Source organism: Bos mutus, chromosome 3, assembly GCF_027580195.1.
Source record: "Bos mutus isolate GX-2022 chromosome 3, NWIPB_WYAK_1.1, whole genome shotgun sequence".
Lineage (NCBI taxonomy): Eukaryota > Metazoa > Chordata > Mammalia > Artiodactyla > Bovidae > Bos > Bos mutus.
The window spans coordinates 49,405,417-49,428,788 of NC_091619.1; the positions used below are offsets into that span (position 1 = coordinate 49,405,417).

Here is a 23,372-nt window from a genome sequence, read left to right on the forward strand (position 1 = left end):
GCCATCTGTATGTCTTCTTGGTAAAATATCTGTTCATATCTGTCACCTATTTTTCTTTTCATTAACAAATAAATAGCTCCTTTTTATCCTCAAAAAAAAAAAAAAAAGAAATCAATAAAGAGGGGCACCTCTAAAACCAGAGTGCCTTCTGATTAGTCTGTTTTTAGTGTGTGGTAGTGAAGAAAAGCACTTACAGAGATTTAGCTGATGGCTGAGGGTAAAGCTTTCTTGAACAAGAGGAAGTGCATTAAATAAAATCTTCATCCTTAATTATGTTTTAAGTTATATTCCTATTAAGGCCTTGGTTTAAATGATGCATTTCAGAGCCAATTTGGATTTTTTTCAGTCTAATTTAGATATACTTGTGCTATTTTTAACCAAGCTACCCAGTAGTTCACATTTGTTTGTTAATGCTATCTATTCTTAAATATTAATCCAGTTTCTTCAACTACACTAAGATTTGGAAATATAATCAGTTATTTTAAAACTTTGGCTTTTTTTTTTTGCATCATGTAATTCAGTTTTAAAGAAACAATAGTATAGTATTGATAGTGTTTCAAACTAGGAACCTTAGAAAATGTGCTCCACAAATGCACTGTTGATTAAAGGAAAATTGGTACAAGATGAATAGCTAGCTCTCTCAGATTTACAAAACTAAAACTCTTACATTGTGGTTGGAAGTTTTAGTGCAGTAAGTCATGTGCTTTTCATGGGCCATATCTCGCAGATGCAGTTGGACATGAGATAATCAGATTTTCACTCCCCGCAAGCTGGACAGCCGAAAATGTCATACCAATAGTACGTGTCAAAGACTCAGTGCTACTTTCCTGACTGTCTGATTTAAGTTGTTGTGGTCAGTGTGAGGAACCTGTGATATGATAAGATAGCATTCATGAGGTCATGTGGTTTGCAAGGACCCAATCTTAACTAAGCAGCCTGTGAGTACCTCCAAATGAGGAAGAGAGGATACTGACCTGTCTGTTTGAAAGCTTATTTTGTGTTCAGTGATAAAATAGCATGGGTTTGTGGCTATGTATGTATATTGTATATTTTTTAAATTATTTTTCCATCAGAAGTTTTAGTTTCTGAAAAAAGTAAATACTATAAATGAATTCATCTCCTTTAACTTCAGTCTAAAGAAATAAACATTTTATTGTGAATATTTTCTGCCTGTTTAAAATGAAGCTGTAGAAGGTAGCCATCATTTCTTTTTATGTTGAGGAAAAAATTAAATGAAAGTTAACGTTGTTGATGAATTTTTTTTAATCAATTAAGTTTTCTTCACCTCCTAAATAGAAAATTATTTCTTTTCAGTCTGCCAATATCTCTGTTAAAAATATATCCACAGAATGGCTATCTGACATGTATGTAAATAGATATAAATATTTTGTGTGTGTGTGTATGTATATAAAACAGCTTTATCGAGCTTTAATTCATGTCTAATACACTTCACCCACCTAAAGTGTACAATTCAGTGGTTTTTAGTATATTCACTGAGTTGTGCAACCATCATCACAATAAATTGTAGAACTTGTTTTCATTCAAAAGTTAGTCACATTCCCTCAAGGTTCTCTTCTGCTAGTTCTAGGCAAACACTAATCTGTTGACATTTTCTGTCTCTGTTGATTTCTCCGTTCTGGATATTTCATTTAAATGGAATTATACAATATGTGGTCATCTGTGATTGGTTTCTTGTACTTGGTATAATCTTGTCAGAGTTCATCCTTGTAGTAGCATGTATCAGTACTTCTTCATTCATAATGCCTAATAATATTCCTTCATATGGGTATACCATAATTTATATATCCGAGCATCAGTTGATAGACATTTGGGATGTTTTCACTTTGGGGCTACTTTAAATAATGCTGCTGCAAGCATCTATATACAGGTTTCTTTGTGAACATTATTTGTCTTGAATGTGTACTTATTAATGATATTGCTGAGTTATATGATAACTCTACTCTTAACCATTTGAGGAACTGCCGTACTGTTTTCCAAAGAAGCTGTACCATTGTATATTCCCACCAGCTATTTATGAGGGTTCTAGTTTCTTCACATTCTTGGCAGTACTTGTTATTCTCTATTTTGGCGGGGGGGGGGAGGCGGGTGGGCAGGGGATCAATAGCTATCCTGCTGCTGCTACTGCTAAGTCGCTTCAGTCGTGTCCAACTCTGTGCGACCCCACAGATGGTAGCCCACCAGGCTCCTCTGTCCATGGGATTCTCCAGGCAAGAACACTGGAGTGGGTTGCCGTTTCCTCCTCCAATGCATGAAAGTGAAAAGTCAAAGTGAAGTCGCTCAGTCGTGTCCGACTCCTAGCGACCCCTTGGACTGCAGCCCACCAGGCTCCTCCATCCATGGGATTTTCCAGGCAAGAGTACTGGAGTGGGGTGCCATTGCCTTCTCCTTTAAAGCCTACAGCACCCGGTATTCCCAGGTGGCCTCCCATCCAATTTCTAACCAGGCCCGACCCTGCTTAGCTTCCGAGATCAGACGAGATCGGGGGTGTTCAGGGTGGTATGGCCAGAGACATAGCTATCCTAGTAAGTGTAAATGTCATCTCATTTTGTTTTTTTTTTAATTTATATTCTCTCTATAGTTAATGACAATTGAGCATCTTTCCCTATGCTCATTAGCCATTTGTATCTTCTTTAGAGACCTATCTACTCAGACCTTTTGCCCATTTCAAATTGGGTTATCTTTTTATAATTTAGTTGTAAGAATTCTTTATATAGTCTAGACACAAATCCTTTATCAAATAAATGATTTAAAATTTGGTTGATTAGATGGACTGATAAAACCTATGATTCAGCTTTAGAGAAGAATAATTCCTCCTAGGAATTCAATCCAGATAGAAAAAAAATACCTTGTTTTTATGAGGATGTTTTGCTGAAGGTTTGAATTTTTTTTTCAGTGCTCCAGCTAAAGGTTAAATCATATGAAATGTACGTGGTACTTTGATGTAGCTTTAAAAGTTCAGAGTGAAACAAGTGTGAAGTGATTTATTTCCTGTAATTGGTCATAAATTTACATAGAACCTCATATATTCCTAACCTCATCACCATTGACATTAGAATACCTTCTAAATAATGTTAATGGTTTCAATTTTATCAAGATGTGTCAGCTGCCAGGAAGAGCGCAATGGCAGTTTCATTTTGTTTGCCTCAGTGTACTGGATAAATCTAAGTATGCACTAGAGAAAAACTAACAGTTCTTTGTAAATGGCTTTTATTTCCCCCCCCCCCATCCTTCTCTCGTAACAAATGCACAGTATAGGTTTCTTCAGTTCCAAACTTTACTTTCCTTCTTTTTCACTTATTAATGTGTATACATATTTTTTCTTTGCTTCTAACAGTATGAGTTTTAACCGTTGCATTTTATACATTTAACATAGACTCTCTATATATTTTTAATTTTAAGTGTTTCATCTGGCTTTAAAGAGATATACATAGATTAGTGCCAAAAACATTGTCAGCGTTGCCTATTTTATATTATTTCAATAAAATTTTTGATTTTTTCAACTTAATCTGAATTTTAATTACTGTAAGTCTGAATTTTGGCTCTTGTCTATGTAATGCAATGATCAGCAGGTCATGACCTCCGACTGATCACTTTTATTGGTTTCCGGTTCTGATTCACTGGAAATCTTTTGGTTTGTGTGTTTGTCACTAGTTTTAATCTTTGTCATGTGTGTAATTCCGTTTTTAAGGCTGATAATTGAGAATAAATATACTGACTGTATCATTTCTCATTTACATGTATTTAAAATTTTGAAAACTATTAAAATTATTTTGTAAGGAATCCAGCAAAATCACTGATTAAACTTTGGGGGAAAAAAGAGTAAAACCTTTATAAATTAGAAATACAAATCTATATTATTGGACTTATCTGCTCATATAAGATAATGTATAGTTATTTTTATATATTATAGATCACTTATAGAAGTGTTACATTTAGCTTTAAAACCTATAGCCCTGTGTTTTACAAAGATTGATTATAGAGACCCAGATGTACAAATAGGAGCTTTTATAATCTGATATGACTCAGTCTTGGAAACTTACTGCAACTGTTTTGCAGTTCACTTGGTATCACATGACTCACTTCAATGGTTTAAACCCTGTCTAGTAGTGATCAAAGTTCATTTGGTTAGGGGTTTTTTTTGGTGTGTGGATGACTTTTTTCCACTTTGTTGTGGATTGATTGTCTTTCAAAATACTCAGTGCAGTCCTTCTTATTCTTTTGAATCTCAGAAAGTAGTAGTTGCCTGTACAATTCAACCTCCAAGCAGACACATGGGGAAAAAATTTTAACTTGAAATAATATACACAGAACTTTAACTTTAAAGCATCATATCAATATAAGTGTTCATTATTAATTCTGTTACCTCTACATGTTGAAAATGGCAGAAGATTAACCTGTTGTGTCGCTTTAAAATCAACTGTAAAGTTAACCCTAACTTTTTCAAGGTACCACTGTTCTATAATGTGCAGAAAGAAAGCAAATACATAGAGAACATGCTGTGTCCTCTGTCTACATGGTCAGCGACCCAGATGAACAAGTTTTCTTAGAACAAATTTCCGTGTTACTTATTAAGTTATATTAAAAGCTGTATATCTGTAAAACATATCACATTTTTCTGTTTTACGAAAGAAACTTCTGTCTTAACCTTTAGTTATTTAGTGAATGAAGTAGACCAAGTTGATTATGAAGTCCTTTGAGGCTTCAGAATATTCACCCCTGCAGATTCTCCCTGCTTTAAAATTTTAGTGTAATTTTTATGTGAAATAATTGTAATAGTTTTTAATACTCTTTTTTTAGTGTCTGAATTTTTACTGTCTTGCAGTTAGAAACGCTGCTGTTTCCTGTCAAAACCTATGTTCATCAGACTGAACATGACAGTTTCCTGTTTTCTTATTAACTATACTGCGTTTTGTTTTATTCTTTATAAGTTGTATGTCTTCACTTATCACTTTCCTTTTCTAATTACTAAATGCTTTGGTAAGCCTTGCTTAATATGTGCAGAGAAATCCTTAAGTCCAATCTCTTTGTTGATAGTGAGAGTTTAAGATTTTGTTAACTTTTTTTAAGTTGTAATGTGTATATCAGAATGTCTTAAGTATTATTTAAATAAATTCTATATATTTTCACTTTTTTTACTCTGTCTCTTAATGCATAACATGATGAAGCAGTCCACATCAGGTAAGAAACAGTACATTTTTGGGTCTTGTATATTAGTAGCCCCATCTGTATGCTTACTAGTTTTCTCTTTCAGCATTTAAAAGGACCAGATGGATAATCAATGCCCGAGAATTTTTTCAAGAATCCTGCTGTTTTAGTGTAGTTCATCAACATTCTTATGTGCCTACTCTGGTCAAGCCAGAAAGCTCAGTTCTAGGATACATAAATGATTAAGAAATAATCCTCATCATTAGGGGCTGACAGAGAGGTAAAGTGTATGTACAGCAACCAGTCATTCCATATTTTCCCAGACGGTACTGATTTTAAATATTTAATTCCAGTGTTAAATCATATAATTTTGGGGAAAAAAATCTATAAATAAAAACTCAGGGACTTCCCTGGCTGTCCAGTGGTAAAGACTCTATCCTTCCTCTGCAAGGGACACATGTTCGATCCCTGGTCAGGAAGCTAAGATCCCTCATGTCATGCAGCATGGCCAATAATAATAAAAGTGCAAATATGCATATATGTATGTGTGGATCACTACAGTATTAAAGTATTTATGCCTGTTGATTTATTTAAAATGCTATAAAAGTTATAAAAATGGTTTATAAAATGCTAATATTTTAAACTTAATATCAAAATAATACTAGAAAAAATTTTTTTAAATGAAGCAATTTTTATTTTTTTGTCTTTATTATTATTGGATTATTTGGGAATTTTATTCTGGTGAATGTAACTACTTTATTATCAAAATGGTCAAGTTACAGATAAATTTGGAAGCATATTTGAGAGGTTTTATTGATCACCTAGTCTTGGGATACAAGTAAACAAATAATTGAAACTAAAAAACTTAATATGCATGATGAGAAATGTTTGTTTTTAGATTTATACTCCTCCTTGTTCCCTAAAAATTTTGAGGCAGTTTGCATGAATGTATATAATACAAAAATAACCAAATATTAGGTTAGTTAAATATAATTATTTAAAAATATGTAAATCGACACAGTCATGTCTGACTCTTTGCAACCCATGGACTGAATACTGAAGTGGGTAGCCTTTCCCCTCTCCAGGGGATCTTTCCAACCCAGGGATCAAACCCATGTCTCCTGCATTGCAGGCAGATTCTTTACCAGCTGAGCTACAAGGGAAGCCCGAGAATACTGGAGTGGGGAGCCTATCCCTTCTCCAGAGGATCTTCCTGACCCAGGAATTGAACTGGGGTCTCCTGCATTGTAGGCGATTTCTTCACCAACTGAGCTATCAGGGAAGCCCAGTTAAACCAAAGGAAATTGCTAATACTTAACTTTCACTTACAAATATGGTGGTATCATATGGGTCAATCTAATAGTTAAAATAATTTGTCCTAATCTAATAGAATCAGAGTTATTATTAGCATACAGAAATGCCTAGAGTATCAAAGTGGGCTGCATAAGTGGCCAGCATAAAGCATGGAATATAATATATTAAAGATTCATGTTGTCTAGTAAGACAAAACCAAATCAGTTATTCCTTTTCCTGCTTTTTAACTTTGATTTCTTTTATGGATTCACATATGGTACTGGAAAATATACTGAATAGGAAATTGTTAGGCTAAGTAAGAGCACTGTTATAATGGACTAAAATAGTGGAGTCCAGATATATAACTAGTGATTGTCTGGTTAAAGCCAAAGGTAGAGTTTAGAAATACTAGCAGAAGAAAAAAAAAAAAGAATGTATGGCAATTGCATGTCTTTCTAGCAACCTTCCATAGAAACTATTTCTTGGATTTTTATTTAATAATAGACATTTTATTCTTAAAGTATCAATTATATACAGAAAAATTCATGAGTCCTAAGTGGTCCAGCTTGATGAATTATTACAAAAATAAATATGCTTATTTAATCTTCCATCAAAGTCAAGAACTAGAACCTTGCCAGCATTTCAAAGGTTTCTTTGACACTCTTCCACTTACTGCCTAGTGTTTAACCTTATACTAATGGAATCATACAGAATGAATTATTTTGTGCTTCACTTCTTTTGCTCATACTGTGACATTTATCCATGTTGTTCCATGTAGCAGTAAAAGTTCATTTTCATTACTGTATTGTGTCAATTATATGATATACCATAACTTATTTACTCATTCTATTGTTATTTCTATTTGGGGTTATTATGAATAAAATTGCTAGGAAATCCCATTATAAATGTTTTTTCAGTATATTATACTTACTTTTGTTGTTCATATACTTAGGAATGGAATTGCTTGAGTGACTTACTATTTATGGTTCAAACCAGGGCACTTTTAAGAATGAAAATAGTTTGTCCCAAGCAAACTGTAATCTATGGTTATTTTAGGTGTAAAGTATATAGGTACACAACTTTAGAAAATAATACCAAACCATTTTCAGAAATACTTTTACTGATTTATACTTACGCCATCAGTTTATAAGAATTACCACATTACCATGTGATTACAAGAATCACAAGTCTCTGCTAATATGCTTGAACAGCTGAAAATACAATGCCGTATTTTCTAATAAGAGCCTAGAATGAATTTAATCAGGATGATCAGTTAAAGGACCATTAATTTGCTTTGACAATCATCTGGCAGAAGGTAAGGCCAAAGTATTCTTGCAAAATTTAAAGAGCTTATGTTATAATACTTTGGGAAATGATTTGGCAGTTTATTAGAGCTTAATAATACAGTGACTCAACTTAATAATACAGTGACACAGCAGTTATACTGCTGGATGTATTCAAGAGCAGTGAGTGCTTATATTCTAAAAATCATATTTAAGAATGTTCCTAGCAGCTTTATATGCAGTAGGCTGGAGACAGCCCCAAAGCCATTAATAGTAGAATGGATAGTTAAATTCTGACATAGTTAAATTCACATAGTGGAATACTACATGCCGCTGAAAAAGAGTGAACAACTGCTATACATGCCAACATGGATGAATCTCACAAACATAATGTTGAGTAACAGGTTCAGTTCAGTTCAGTCACTCAGTCACGTCGGACTCTTTGCGACCCCATGAATTGCAGCATGCCAGGCCTCCCTGTCCATCACCAACTTCCAGAGTTCACCCAAACTCATGTCCATCAAGTCAGTGATGCCATCCAGCCATCTCATCCTCTGTCGTCCCCTTCTCCTCCTGCCCCCAATCCCTCCCAGCATCAGAATCTTTTCCAATGAGTCAACTCTTCGCATGAGGTGGCCAAAGTACTGGAGTTTCAGCTTTAGCATCAGTCCTTCCAAAGAACACCCAGATCTCCTTTAGAATGGACTGATTGGATCTCCTTGCAGTCCAAGGGACTCCCAAGAGTCTTCTCCAACACCACAGTTCAAAAGCCTCAATTCTTCGGCACTCAGCTTTCTTCACAGTCCGGCTCTCACATCCATACATGACCACTGGAAAAACCATAGCCTTGACTAGACTGACCTTTGTTGCCAAAATAATATCTCTGCTTTTGAATATACTGTCTAGGGTGATTATAACTTTCCTTCCAAGGAGTAAGCGTCTTTTAATTTCATGGCTGCAGTCACCATCTGCAGTGATTTTGGAGCCCCAGAAAATAAAGTCTGACACTGTTTCCACTGTTTCCCCGTCTATTTCCCATGAAGTGATGGGACCAGATGCCATGATCTTTGTTTTCTGAATGTTGAGCTTTAAGCCAACTTTTTCACTCTCCCACTTTCACTTTCATCAAGAGGCTTTTTAGTTCCTCTTCACTGTCTGCCATAAGGGTGGTGTCATCTGCATATCTGAGATTATTGGTATTTCTCCTGGCAATCTTGATTCCAGCTTGTGCTTCTTCCAGCCCACCGTTTCTCATGATGTATCTGCATAGAAGTTAAATAAGCAGGGTGACAATATACAGCCTTGACAAACTCCTTTTCCTATTTGGAACCAGTCTGTTGTTCCATGTCCAGTTCTAACTGTTGCTTCCTGACCTGCATATAGGTTCCTCAAGAGGTAGGTCAGGTGGTCTGGTATTCCCATGTCTTTCAGAATTTTCCACAGTTGATTGTGATCCACACAGTCAAAGGCTTTGGCATAGTCAGTAAAGCAGAAGTGGATGTTTTTTCTGGAACTCTCTTGCTTTTTCCATGATCCAGCGGATGTTGGCAATTTGATCTCTGGTTCCTCTGCATTTTCTAAAACCAGCTTGAACATCTGGAAGTTCACACTTCACATATTGCTGAAGCATGGCTTGGAGAATTTTGAGTATTACTTTACTAGCATGTGAGATGAGTGCAATTGTGCGGTAGTTTGAGCATTCTTTGGCATTGCCTTTCTTTGGGATTGGAATGAAAACTGACCTTTTCCAGTCCTGTGGCCACTGCTGAGTTTTCCAAATTTGCTGGCATATTGAGTGCAGCACTTTCACAGCATCATCTTTCAGGATTTGAAATAGCTCAACTGGAATTCCATCACCTCCACTAGCTTTGTTCATAGTGATGCTTTCAAAGGCCCACTTGACTTCACATTCCAGGATGTCTGGCTCTAGGTGAGTGATCACACCATCGTGATTATCTGGGTTTTGAATATCTTTTTTGTACAGTTCTTCTGTGTATTCTTGCCACATCTTAATCTCTTCTGCTTCTGTTAAGTCCATACCATTTCTGTCCTTTATCGAGCCCATCTTTGCATGAAATGTTCCCTTGGTATCTCTAATTTTCTTGAAGAGATCTCTAGTCTTTCCCATTCTGTTGTTTTCCTCTATTTCTTTGCATTGATCGCTGAGGAAGGCTTTCTTATCTCTCCTTGTTATTCTTTGGAACTCTGCATTCAGATGCTTATATCTTTCCTTTTCTCCTTTGCTTTTCACTTCTCTTCTTTTCACAGCTATTTGTAAGGCCTCCCCAGACAGCCATTTTACTTTTTTGCATTTCTTTTCCATGGGGATGGTCTTGATCCCTGTCTCCTGTACAATGTCAGGAACCTCCGTCCATAGTTCATCAGGCACTCTGTCTATCAGATCTAGTCCCTTAAATCTATTTCTCACTTCCACTGTATAATCATAAGGAGTTTGATTTAGATCATCCCTGAATGGTCTAGTGGTTTTCCCTACTTTCTTCAATTTAAGTCTGAATTTGGCAATAAGGAGTTCATGATCTGAGCCACAGTCAGCTCCCGGTCTTGTTTTTGCTGACTGTATAGAGCTTCTCCATCTTTGGCTGCAAAGAATATGATCAGTCTGATTTTGGTGTTGACCATCTGATGATGTCCATGTGTAGAGTCTTCTCTTGTCTTAAGGAGCCAGACACAAATGAGTATATGCCATACGTTTCTTTGTTTAAGTCTGAGAACAGGCAAAGTATTCTGTGATGTTAGATGTCAGAGTAGTGGCAACCTTTAATGCAATGTAGGGTAATCACCCAGATAAGAGAGGACACAAGGGGGCCTCCCAGGGTGCTGGAAACATTCTATATCTTGATCCAGATGGTAGTTACATGGGCATATACATAAGTAAAGATTTATTTGTCTGTACACTTAAAATCTGTGTACTTTACTGTGTGTTTTTTTTTTTTTTAAAGAACAAGAGGCTAAACATTGTCTTAAAACAGACAATTTTTGCTCAAATTTCTCAAAATTTGCTCAAGCAATTCTGACATTATAGACAAATATGGTCATAGACAAATATCACAGACCATCTCATTTTTTTTTAACTGATAGACTTTATTTTGGGAAACAGTCTTAGGTTTACAGAAAAATTGAGCAGAAAGTGCAGAGATAAACCCCCTCAGCACCTTCCCACAGTTACCCCCATGAACATCTTGTGTTAGTGTCATACATAAGCTAATATTGACATATAAACTAAAGTCTGTTTTTACATTAGGATGCATTCTTTGTGTTGTACATCCTGTGGGTTTTTACAAATGTACTAGTTACGATGACTTGTAACTGCCATTACTGTGTCATACAGAATAATTCACTAAGCGTCTCCTGGGCCCCACCTATTCATTCTTCTCTCTCTCCCTTTTAATCTCTGACAACCACTGATCTACTTACTGTCACTACAATTTTGCCTTTTCCAAAATGTTATATAGTTGTAATTTTACAGTATTTAGCTTTTTCACATTGACTGCTTTGACTTAGCAGTAGGCACTTAAGATACCTCCATGTCACTCCTACAACCCCAGCACCCCAACAGCCTAATATTAAACTGCTTAGCAGTTCTTAAGACCTCTCTTTGGCCTGCGTATTTTTAGTACATGCTTCATCTCTTTAATGGAGCCTTTCAAATGTGTGATACCATGAGATACTGTTTAACCAGAAAGAATTATTGGTACAGATTCAGTCATTTGGAAAGAAACCAGGATCCTACTTAAAGATCTGGAAAGGATCCACTCTTTCAAAAGGTATATTTTGTGTGTGTGTGTGTGTTTTAAAGCTCCTGAGTTTCCTTGGAGGCCTCTCCTCCAGAGTGGAAACCAAAGGCCTTGAAAATCTTATTTTTAACAAGTTTCCAAGGTAGTCTTATCAGGGAAGTTTGGAAAATAATGTTTTGGGGAGGATTTGTTTGTTTTTCTGTCTCTAGTTATTAATGTTTTCAGCTGATTTATTGAGGCCTAACTTACATATCATAAAGTTCTCCCATTTTAAGTATAAAATTCAATAGCTTTTAGTGTATTTACAGAGTTGTGTGACAATAACCACAATCTAATTTTAGAATATTTCTGTCACCCCAAAAAGAAACCTCGTGTCTACTTTCAGCCATTGTCTTTCTCCTTCCCTCTTCCCTAGTCATAGGCAGCCACTAGTCTACTTTGTCTCTGTGGACTTGCCTGTTCTGGACTCTTCGTATAAATGGAATCACGTAATATGTTGTCTTTTGTATTTGGCTTTGACTCAGCTTAATGTTTTTGAGGTTCATTCATGTATCAGGACTTCATTCCTTTGTATTGCCTTTCAATTGTACAGAACAGTGTCTTGTGATTATTTCACCTGCATACATTTATTCAAATGATTGTCTTAGTTTTTTTCATTTTATTGGTGTGTTCTCTTATGTTTAACTCTTCTCTTGTTATTCAGTTGCTAAGTCATGTCTGACTCTTTGCTACCCCATGAACTGCAGCATGCCAGGCTTCCCTGTCCTCCACTATCTCCCAGAGTTTGCTCAAGTTCATGTCCATTGAGTCAGTGATGCTATCTATCTCAACCTCTCCTGCCCCCTTCTCCTTTTGCCTTCAGTCTTTCCCAGCATCGAGGTCTTTTCCAGTGCGTTGGCTCTTCGCATCAGGTGGCCAAAGTATTGGAGCTTCAGCTTTAGCATCATTCCTTCCAGTGCATATTCAGGGTTGATTTCCTTTAGGATTGATTAGTTTGAACTCCTTGCTATCCAGGGGACTCTCATACAGTGCAAACTCTCCTCTAATACAGTGCAAATCTCCTGTTACGTGTTAGTTCTCTTCTTTCAGTTTAGGTGTACTATTAATTTTACCTTTGTTTTAAAAATTCATCTTTGTCTTTGCATGGTTTGACAGCTTATTCCTTTTATTTATTTACTTAGTTATTTATTTGGCTGCACTGGGTCTTAGTTGTGGCACATGGGATCTTTGTTGTGAGGGCGGGATCTTTAGTTGCAGCATGCAGACTTTTAGTTGTGGCACAGGGGAGCTAGTTCCCTGATCAGGGATCGAACCCAGGCCCCCTGCATTGGGAGCGTGGAATCTTAGCCACTAGACCACCCAGAAAGTCCCTGATTTCACCTTCTTGAAAAAAAAAATCCTTCCTCCTGCCTGCTGGTCTACTTCAAAGTGGTGTCATCATGTATAGGTGGAGGCCTCCTGCATAGCTGTCATCATGGGGACTTTCTTTGTTATCCTAGGGATTCTTTTTGCCTCACTTCTGCATTAGACTTCCTTTTTCCTGGATCAAAAATAAAAGCATGTCTTTCTTGGTGTACTTCATTTTGGTGGACATATCACTTACCTTTCTGGGGGGAAAAAAAGATGTGAGATAAACTATAGAAAAGATTTATCTGATTCTGGTTCTCATGATTGACCCCAGATTTTAAGTCCTTGAAGCTTTTAACTCAAACTTTAGCCTCACAGTTACTTGATAGTTTGTATGGGTATAAAACTTTTTTAAGATAATTATAATTTTTTAAAATATTGGTTAGAAATTTTTTTCTCAGAATTTTGAAGGCACTAATCTGTTGTCTAATACTGTTCTGATTCTTAATCTTCTATGTAAAGTTTGTTGGTTTGGGCTGGATACTTTGTCTTTTCTTTGTTCCCAGTGTCCTGAAATTTCACTGTGATATACCATGATATAGGTTTACTTTTAAACCATTGTCTTCGACACTTGATAGGCTTTTTCAGTATCAAAGCTCATATCTTTCAGGTCAGAGAAATTTAAGTCTAAGACCCCTTTTTAAAATATCACGTTTTCTTTTTACATGGATGCAGTGTCTTCAGAAGCAATGAGTAATGCTTTTTTTTTTTTTTTTTTTTTTTTTTTTTTTTCTCCCCAAATAGTCTTAACTTCTTGTTGCCTTTTTTATGGTTTCTCTTAAATGCTTTCCTTAAATGTCTGATAATATTTGACTCTCTACTCAGACTTAAGACTACGGAACTTTAAAACCTGACAGGAAGGTCTGAATGCCTGGGTAGGATGCATTGACTAAAACCATCATTGTATCATGATCCTGCTGAGCTCCTTCTCTGAGGAATTCAAAGATTCCCCAGAAAGGACCCTTTGCATACAATTCCAGAGAGTCCTGGTGCCTTTTCTTTCCTTGTGAAATCTCAGAAGTACTTTGAGGCACATTCATTGCCGTTAGAAACTATGTCTAATTTCACCTAGAAAAATAATACTTTCTCTTTTCCATGATATGAGTGCATTGTTAGCACTTCACAATTTTAAGTTTTTGTCTTTGCTTTTAGTATTGTGAAGATATTCCTATAGTTTTTATAAAATTAGAAGACGGTGGGCCTGAAAAAGGTACACTCAAGAATATATGTGTACTTTTCAAGACAAGAATCAATAGCTTTTATCAGGTTCTTTATCCTGTGATTGACCCCCCCAAAAATGTCAAACAAAACCAAACAAAAGAAAAAAGTGAAATATTGTGTAAAGGGTGGTCCTTACCCTTGAATGTACATCAAAATTATTCAGCTTTTTTGAGCATATACATTTCTAGACTCTACTCTTACACCAGGAAAAAGTTTCAGGAAAAGATATTTCAACAGACTACTCCTTGTTTCAACCACCAGATGGTAGAATCGGCCCAGAACGGCTTGGTTGTACTACTGAAAGGTGGTGTCTGTTTGTATATACCAGACACACACACGGGCAGACAGATGTTCATAGTTCAGCAGCACTTTTGTCCTGAATAAATGATAGTTCCATTTTGGGTAAATCAACTCCTTTCTGAGTCAGCCTCATTTGGTTTGAACAGAGGACCTACCGCAGTCATCCTTTAACTGAGCATATCAACATCTCCTCAAGTGCTTTTTTAAAATAGATAAATTCTGGGTTTTCATGCTCTGGATTTGGGTTCATTAAATCTGGGGAGCGATTCTACATTTTTTGTAGGTATCCTCAGTTATTCTGATGCCGATGATCAATGGGCCATATTTTGAGATATGCTAATCTAAATTTGCGACCAGTATTACCCTTGAAAGTTTTTGTAGCGGGGTTGGATTGAGAAGGTTACTTGTTTGCATTTTTGTTGTTTTTTAAATATAGTTAGTTCCTAGAAGTCTAGTAAAAAGGGTGAGCAGTACAGCTTTTAGACACAGACAGCAAAAATGGCACTTTAGAAGGCACGGCTCTGGACTTCTCCCAGGCAGACTGCTTTTCAGAGGATGTGGAGTCCCAGAGGACATCCCTGAAAGTGGAAATGTTAGTTGCTCAGTCATGTCCAGCTCTTTGGGACCCCATGGAGTATAGCCTGTCAGGCTTTTCTGTCCATGGATTCTCCAGGCAAGAATACTGGAGTAGGTTGCCATTCCCTTCTTCAGAGGATCTTCCTGACTCAGGGATCAGACCCACGTCTCGTGCGTTGCAGGCAGATACTTTACCATCTGAGCCACCCTGAAGTCTAACCCTTTTGAGACCACACTCTGGGTACTCAGTACCCTGGAATTCCTTGCCCAGATGTTTATTTTCAGGGCCTGAAAATAAACATCTCAGAACCAGTATGCACACTCTACCCTCTCAGAACCAATATGCACACTCCTAGGTCCAGGGGATAACTAGTTTCAGTTTTATCAAATAGTCCCTTACCTTCAGACTTTTCTTCTCTCCACCAAAAACTTTCTCTATGCCTTTGCTATTCTGTATTAGCAATTATCAAATAAGGAATCATTTTTTAAATTGCATCTCTGATGTTGAAGAAATGACCCTTCTATCTATAGTTTTATTTCGTATAATATTTGAGGTCAGTGATTACATTTGATATGATGCTGTGGTGTTTTAATTGCAGTAAATTTTGTTAGAACAAAGAAAAGCTACAGCTTTCCCAACAATTGGGAAGTTGTAGTTCCTCTACCACAATCCTCATTTATAGCCAGGAAGAAGGAGGACACTCGCTCTATATTATTTCTTCAAAAGGGTCTGGGGACAAGAGAAAGGAAGAGATTAACTGACTTAATTTTATGTTTGGAGCTATAAATCATGTGTTGCAATTCGGTGATAGGATGTTGCATCAGAGCATGGCAGTTGTAGTAATGCAGTGGGCATCACAACCACAGGTTGGTCTCTCTGGTGCTCTCTGTCCTTTCCCTGGAGATTCAACTCGAAGTTTATCTCCCTTGGGCTATGCCATAGAGGAAGGTTTTACTTCAGTTACATAGTAACTCACAGTGATGTTCTTTTAGCCTAGGGCACAAGAATTTCTTAATGTCTGATGCTTTCCCTGAGGTAGACATCGCTGTGTTGAGCCCCAGCATCCTTCTTGTTTCCCATTGTCACATACCAACAGAGATTTACTAGGGTTTCTTCACTTCTTCCCGGATGTCTATCAGGAAAGCTAGGAGGTGTTATGGCAAAGCTGTAATGTCTTTACTCTCAGAACCGTTAGTTTTGAAAGTGTATGTAATATTTCCTGAATATTTCACATTGCCTTTTTCTCAAGATTGGAAAGATAGTTAGTGACCAGGAATTTGTCCCTAAAGAACAAAAGTTGCAGGTTGATAATACTGATAAGGACAAGAGATATGAAGTGTATTTTTAGCAAATTCTTGATAGTCAAAGTAGATTTGGGTAGTTATTTGTTTTTATTGTTTTAGATTAAAAAAAAACTCTTATAGGAGAAAATTCATGATGAATGAGAGAAATTAAACAAGTGATAATATCAAGATTAAATTTTATATTTTTGAAACAAATTATTGAAAAGAGGCTGATGTCTTAATTATATGGTAGTGGACTGAGGCAAAGAAGGGACAGATGATGAAGAGAAAATCACTCTCAATACTGGTAAAACTGGTTTGGGAGAATGTGGTTTTTGCTGTGTGACAACAGTGGGCTTTTCAGTATTGAACTTTAGAGTTTGTCTGACTTGCCCACCCAGTAATAGGTAGCATTTGATCTCCATAGCCCTTCCCACACAAGGGTATGGCCCTGTAAGACTCCAGGGTTGGAGAAGCAGAACCTGGTTCCCAAAGATGGAAAGAGAGGGAAAAGAGCTGAGCAGTACGTGCCATTCCTCTCCCCTACCCCTTAGTGAGAGAAGTCACTCTTTCTCCCTGGGAAGAATAGGGGAGAGAAGACAAAAATAGTCTTCTATTTTTGTCATGGTGGGAAGAAAGCATCTCTGCTCTCACTGAGTGATAGTGGTACAGGATGGAGACTCAGCAAATGTTTTTGATTTGTAAACCATTATCATCATCATCACTCACAAAATTATGGAGACATGCTCCAAGACAGGCTATGTAATAGTTCAGAGTATTGTCTTTATTAAGTTCATTTCTTCTACAGACGTACACTGAAATATTTACAGGTGAACTGATAGGATGAGATTTACCTCAAAATAGTCAGGAACATGAGAGGTATATTGTAACAAGACTGTCCATGATGTGTTAGATGTTGAAATTAATGATGGGTACATGGGCTTTATGTTATTTCTAGTATAGCAGAGGTTCAGTTTGGATCTAAACTTGACTATTGTGTGTCCTCAGCAAGCTATACTACCTGAGTCTCTTATTTCCTAATCTCTAAAATGAAGACAGTAAAATCAACCACATAGGATTGTTGTGATGATTTAACTAAAAATAAATTATGTGCCCATTGCATGACATTTAAGAGTCACTAAAAAATTGGTAGTTACTATTTATATCCATAAATTGAAAAAAGATCAAGGTATCTTCTTGCTTAAATATGAAATGTTTGCTTTCTTGGAGTGTGTGTATTTCCCCAAGTTGAGTATATTAACTTGGATTTTGTTTTGACAGCTCAGGTGCCTAAAAGGCCAGAGAGGCTTCTCCAGCCAACCCCCTTTTGATGGAATCCACATCGTCAACCATTTAATAGGAGATGATGAATCATTCCATTCCTCTGATGAAGAGTTTATAGATAATTCCTTACAGGAAAGTGGCATTGGTTTCCCCTTGCACAGAAAATCTGGTCCAATGTCTTTGGACCCCACTCTGGCAGATGGTAGTGAAAGCGAAGCAGAAGACAGTGTGCTGGAGACCAGAGACGGCAGTCGAGTGGCTCAAAAGGAGCAGCCCCTGAGAAGAGCCTCGTACTCAACCACCGTCTGACCATCACTGTGACCTAGACTGTGGATTTTTCTTTAAGGGATCAGTTATCATGACTAAGGGTTTTTGGAACATATCTGTTTCATATGTATATGTGTGTGTATATATATATATATAAATATATATTTTACAGTCTTATCTGCCTTTTTATCTATGCCAAATCTTAACCACTGACTTACCATTGCCATAAAATAGAATGGAATATGGTTAATGGGAAAAACGCGGTTCTAACAGTATTACTAAATATTAACATTTCTTGTTTAGAAAATGTAGTTATATCTATATGTGGGGAACCATTTTGAAGTTCAGAACTATGGAAAATTGAATTTTCTTCAGACAAAGCTGTTCTCGTGCAATATTTTATGCTCAGTGAACAAATTGTATATTTATATTTATCAATTTGTTTTCAGAGCAGCTGTCTACACACATTTAACCAAGATATACATCTGAGTTATCTTGGTATTTTGTGTTTGGAAACTTTTTTTTTTTTCTTCAACTAAAATTACTGCTTTATTAGTGGTCCATTGAAAATTCCCAAACACAAAGCCTTTTTTCACATAATTTTATAAACACAAGTTAATGGTTGTCTTAAGAATTTTAAGTTTTGTTTTAATTTCAAATTTTTATGTGCATATGATGCTTCCATGTGTTGCCTACCAGAGTACTAGTTAGCTACAAATATATTGGGTTTTTGTACATATTTATAAATCTGTACCACCCAACATTGAACATTTTATATGGAGAATGTACTTGTTGAAAAATGACTGCCTTCAGCATTATAACTGGACCTCTGTAAATAATAGGTTAAAGACAATTGAAAATAAAACCAAACACTAATATTGCAGTAGCTTTAGTATTTTGCTTAGCATTCAACACTAGCAGATTCATAACTGATGCTTATTCAAAGACACTATTGGTGAAATCTTTTACTTCATGTGTATGTAACTACTAAATTTTTCTTGATTAGAGAGAGTATAACAGGCATCACTTAGTGCTAATATTCTACTTAATATAATTTAAGCAATGGTCTGAGGTCCACGATGCACAACAATTATATCTGCAAATAATCTATGAATGTTATCTTCAGATTCTCTAGTTACTGATCTATAGATGAAGCAAGCCATAAGAATCCGTTCCTACCAGTTCTTTATCATCTAGATCTCTTTTTCCCTAGAAAACTGATGCCTGTCACTGATAAATTAGAGGAAACACCCAAACTACATTTCCACTATGGAAAGACTCCAGAAATGTGTTGCCTGGATGCTTTCTACTCTGATTTTCCTCAGCAGCTTATGAAAAGGAAATAATCCTCAAGAATGAGAGGAAGGCAGAATTCAGTAAATACAGAGGTAAATTTTGTACAATATGTTGCATGCAGAAAAAAATTACATGATAAAATGGAATAGAAGAGACAAAACTAGTTTTCTAGAACAAGGAGGTAAGCCTTATGGTACATTGTAAGCAAGGCTTTCCCAGCAAGCCCTTTGTAAGCAAGCTCTTGAGAGACAAGATTGAAAACATGCCTCCTGAGTCCATAGCTCCAGGCTAAATTCTAGTGGTTAAGTAATATAACTGTGGCCACAAGTTAGTAAATATCAGAGCTAAAGTTTTAATCCAGATTGCTCTGACACCAAAGCATTTGAAAAGGCTCAGCTAAATGAATTTATCAATTCCCTGCTTTTCTGGTAGTTAATGTGATTTAAATAAATTTGATTTAAACTGTTTCCTGGATATATTACAGAGATATATGTATATCTATATGTATAGATATGTGAGTATCAACATTCATAAGCTACATAAAGCTTATGAATGTAGGTACTGCTAGAATTGTCTGACTGGTGCCTTTGAGATTCTCTTTTTGGGTTCATTGCTGTCATTCTTGAGGCTGTTGATGCCCAAGTGAAGTGAGATGATTTATGGCAACATGATAGCTTTGACCCCCACATCAAGAAATCTGACTGGTCCAGCCCATAAGCTTGTTCCAGCCAACAGCCTATTTTTACATGACCCACAAGCTAGTTCAGTTCAGTTTAGTTCAGTCGCTCAGTCGTGTCCGACTCTTTGCGACCCCATGAATTGCAGCACGCCAGGCCTCATGTCCATCACCAACTCCCGGAGTTCACTCAAACTCACGTCCAGCAAGTCCGTGATGCCATCCAGCCATCTCATCCTCTGTCGTCCCCTTCTCCTCCTGCCCCCAATCCCTCCCAGCATCAGAGTCTTCAATGAGTCAACTCTTCACATGAGGTGGCCAAAGTACTGGAGTTTCAGACCCACAAGCTAAGGGTGATTTTTATATTTTTGAAGAGTTGAGGGGAAAAAAAATCACATGAAAATCATATGACCTTCAAATTTCAGTGTCAATAAAGTTTTATTAGAGCATACCCATGCTTCTTCATTTGCGTATTATCTGTTACTGCTTTTGTGCTACAATAGCAGAGTGAAAGTGAAAATGAAGTTGCTCAGTCCTGTCTGACTCTTTGTGACCCCATGGACTGTAGCCTACCAGGCTCCTCTGTCCATGGGATTTTCCAGGCAAGAGTACTGGAGTGGGTTGCCATTTCCTTCTCCAGGGGGTCTTCCCAACCCAGGGATCAAATCCAAGTCTCCCGCATTGCAGGCAGACGCTTTAGCTTAAAGTATCTACTGTCTGTCACTTTAGAGAAAGTTTGCTGATTTTAATTTAGATACTCTAACATGTAGGTTTACCTCTTCAGTTTGTCTCAAGTAGATTTGCTTTTGCTATTGAGCTAATGGTTTGGACCTAAAATTTCCTGGTGGATCCTATACTTAAAACTATTCAAAATGGAGACAGTGCCAGCTATTTTAGATTATGAAGTATTTGAAGCCATAGAAAATTCAGAAGGATATCTGTGCCTTTGGAAATGGAGAAAAAAAGGAAAGAATTCCAGAATCTTGGCACCATTCTCTAAAGCATGCATCATTGACCTTTAGGGTATGCTTCATTGAGTCATTGTTATAATTTGACTTTAAAGGTATGAACATCCTTTTAGAATCATGTTTCAATTCTAAACTTTGAAAGATATCCTTAGAAAATTTCCTAAGTACTGTTTCTGGTTAGGAATTAGTAGTTAAGTAAACCTTAATCTGTTGGGACTCTTGTAATTTGAATAATGAAAAATTAGAAACAACAATCTTTTCTTTCAAGATCTTGGATTCAGATACTTCTTAGAAGGGTTTAAAATCTTCCTGGCCTTTAGGATGTAATAGGATAACTTGCTCCCTTGGAATAGTTTATTTCTGGTGTCATTGTCATCCTGGGTTGAAATGCTGAGAAGAGGTTACAAGTCACTTGAATAAAGTGGAAATTACACTGAGGTGATTAAACAGAGACCTTACAGACCAAGAAAATATTTCAATAGCCTATTAAAAAATTAGTGGAAAAAAATTTTCTTCCTGGAAATATATGTCAAAGATATAACTACATGATTTCTACCCTTTTTGTTGATAGGTATTAAGCATTCAGTGCTTGATGACTAACTGAGACAGCAAGTCCCAACTAACTGGCTGGCTATTTGGGGAAGGAAAAAAAACTTGCTTAGCTCTGAATGCAGCTTGTTACTCTCCAGACAGTGCCTTTGATTGAAAACAAGGTCTAGACCTTTTAAAGTATTTTATTTCTGACATCATTAGAAATGACATGGTTCCTCATGCTTCTTTTTCTTTACATAATGCACTATAATGTTCAGATTTAAAGTAAAATGAGTATATGAATTTTGTCTTAATAAAGCCCTTTCATGGCCAGCTTGATTTTTATATAAGTACCAGGCATCAACAGCTAACATTTCATTAAATCAGTGATTTACTTTGTTAAAACAATGAACTTTAGCCTGAAAGTTATTGCTGCTCTGTCATTAATGAAACAATGTTTTTTAGTTAATTTTTATTTAATTCATTCTACTCAAATTAAATTTTCTGACTAAAAATGGAGTGAATGCTATTTATAATCCAAGTTTTTACATTACATCCATTGATCCGCCTATACCTTCTTTTCATTCCAAAGAAGAGAAGATAGAATAATACATTAAATATACTATAGAGATGCAAAATTATAATGTATTTCATTTTAATTTTTGGAATTTCTTATTGTAACATTGTATGATAACCTGAAATGTTTACTTGTGCCTTTGCTTTAAACAATTAAAGTTTTCCATTTTATAAGAATTTCTGTTTCCTTGAACTATTCAACTGAAAAGGGAGTAGGCATCAAAGGTCTGTCTGAAAAGGAATAGCCTAGCATCAGGTATTCATGAGTGAGGCATGTGTTCTCTGGGTATAGGGACCATATCCACCTGGTCCACCCATGTGTAACTAGTGCCAGACAGAGAGCCTGGTATATATTTTTCAATAATGAAAGGCCTAAAATACCAGGATTTGTTATTTCCTTCAGAAACATTGTTATTTTTTGAAGATTGTAATGGCAGTATTTTTATCTCACATTGTGTTTTAGGTTATTTGATTAGTAACTGATTCAATAAATATATTTAAATATATAAATTGAATATATATACAGAGGTAATCATAAAAAGAAATTTATGCCTTCTGCATCATTACAATGTTTGTTAGTATCATTTAATTCAGCATTGTGTATGCTGCTTTATTCCCAAAAGGATTTAAGGCACTTCACAAGGGTACCTGAACTATGACAGGATAATTATAATCCAGGGCTTCTTACCTTGGCACTGTTGACAGCTGGGGCCAAGTTGCTGCAAGTGGCTGTCCAGTACCTCATCGGATGTTCATCAGCACCCCTAAGCTCTGTGCACTGAGAGCCAGTAGCACCCCCTCCTTCAGTCGTGATAACCTAAAATGTCTCCAGTTGCCAAAAGCTGGGAGGACTGAGAATGAAAATCACCCCTGGTTGAAAATCTCTGGTATATATTTAGAAGTGAGTCAGAAAACAAAAAGCCACTAGGACCAAAACTAAAAATATATGCACCTATTGAAGGTGGGTAACGAATTCAACTGTTTCTAGTAGCCAGTGAGAAAAGTAAAACCTGAACCACAGTGAGGTGTCTCTTCACACTTTACGATGGCTATTAAGACACGCACTAACAAGTGTTGGTGAGGGCATGGGAAAATTGGAACGTTTGTCCATTGCTGCTGGAAATGTAGAATGGTGCAACCATCGTGGGAAAGTTTTGTCAGTGCCTCAGAAAAGCTAAACATAGACTTACCATATGATCCAGCAATTCCACTTCTAGATAAATAGTCCAAATAAGGCCTCAAGCATACTTGTACAACAGTGTTTATAACATCGTTTTCACAGTAGCAAGAAGGTAGAAATGACAAATGACAACAGATGAGTGGGTAAATAAAATGTGGTATACACACATGGAATATTATTCAACTATAATGAATGAATTTTTTTTTTTTTATGCCATACCTTGTGACTTGCTGGATCTTAGTTCCCCACCTAGGAATTGAACCTGGGCCCCAGCAGTGAAAGCACCTAACCACTGGACCACCAGGGAAA

The 23,372-nt window shown here is 36.5% G+C and overlaps 1 protein-coding gene and 1 pseudogene across 8 annotated transcripts in view; one reads left to right on the top strand and one right to left on the bottom strand.

Moving 5' to 3' along the window:
- EVI5 (ecotropic viral integration site 5) overlaps positions 1 to 20,259 on the top strand; it is a 238,219-nt gene extending 217,960 nt beyond the window's left edge. For 7 of the 8 annotated variants that reach the window (XM_070367675.1, XM_070367673.1, XM_070367672.1 and 4 more), the window contains one exon: positions 17,567 to 20,259. In XM_070367675.1, the coding sequence (XP_070223776.1) occupies positions 17,567 to 17,878 (312 nt within the window). In that variant the 3' untranslated portion in view covers positions 17,879 to 20,259. The remainder of the gene's footprint in view (positions 1 to 17,566) is intronic. The other variant, XM_070367679.1, reaches the window with a different exon arrangement.
- LOC138987300 (5S ribosomal RNA) lies at positions 2,413 to 2,531 on the bottom strand (annotated as a pseudogene).
- Positions 20,260 to 23,372: the final 3,113 nt, after the last annotated feature.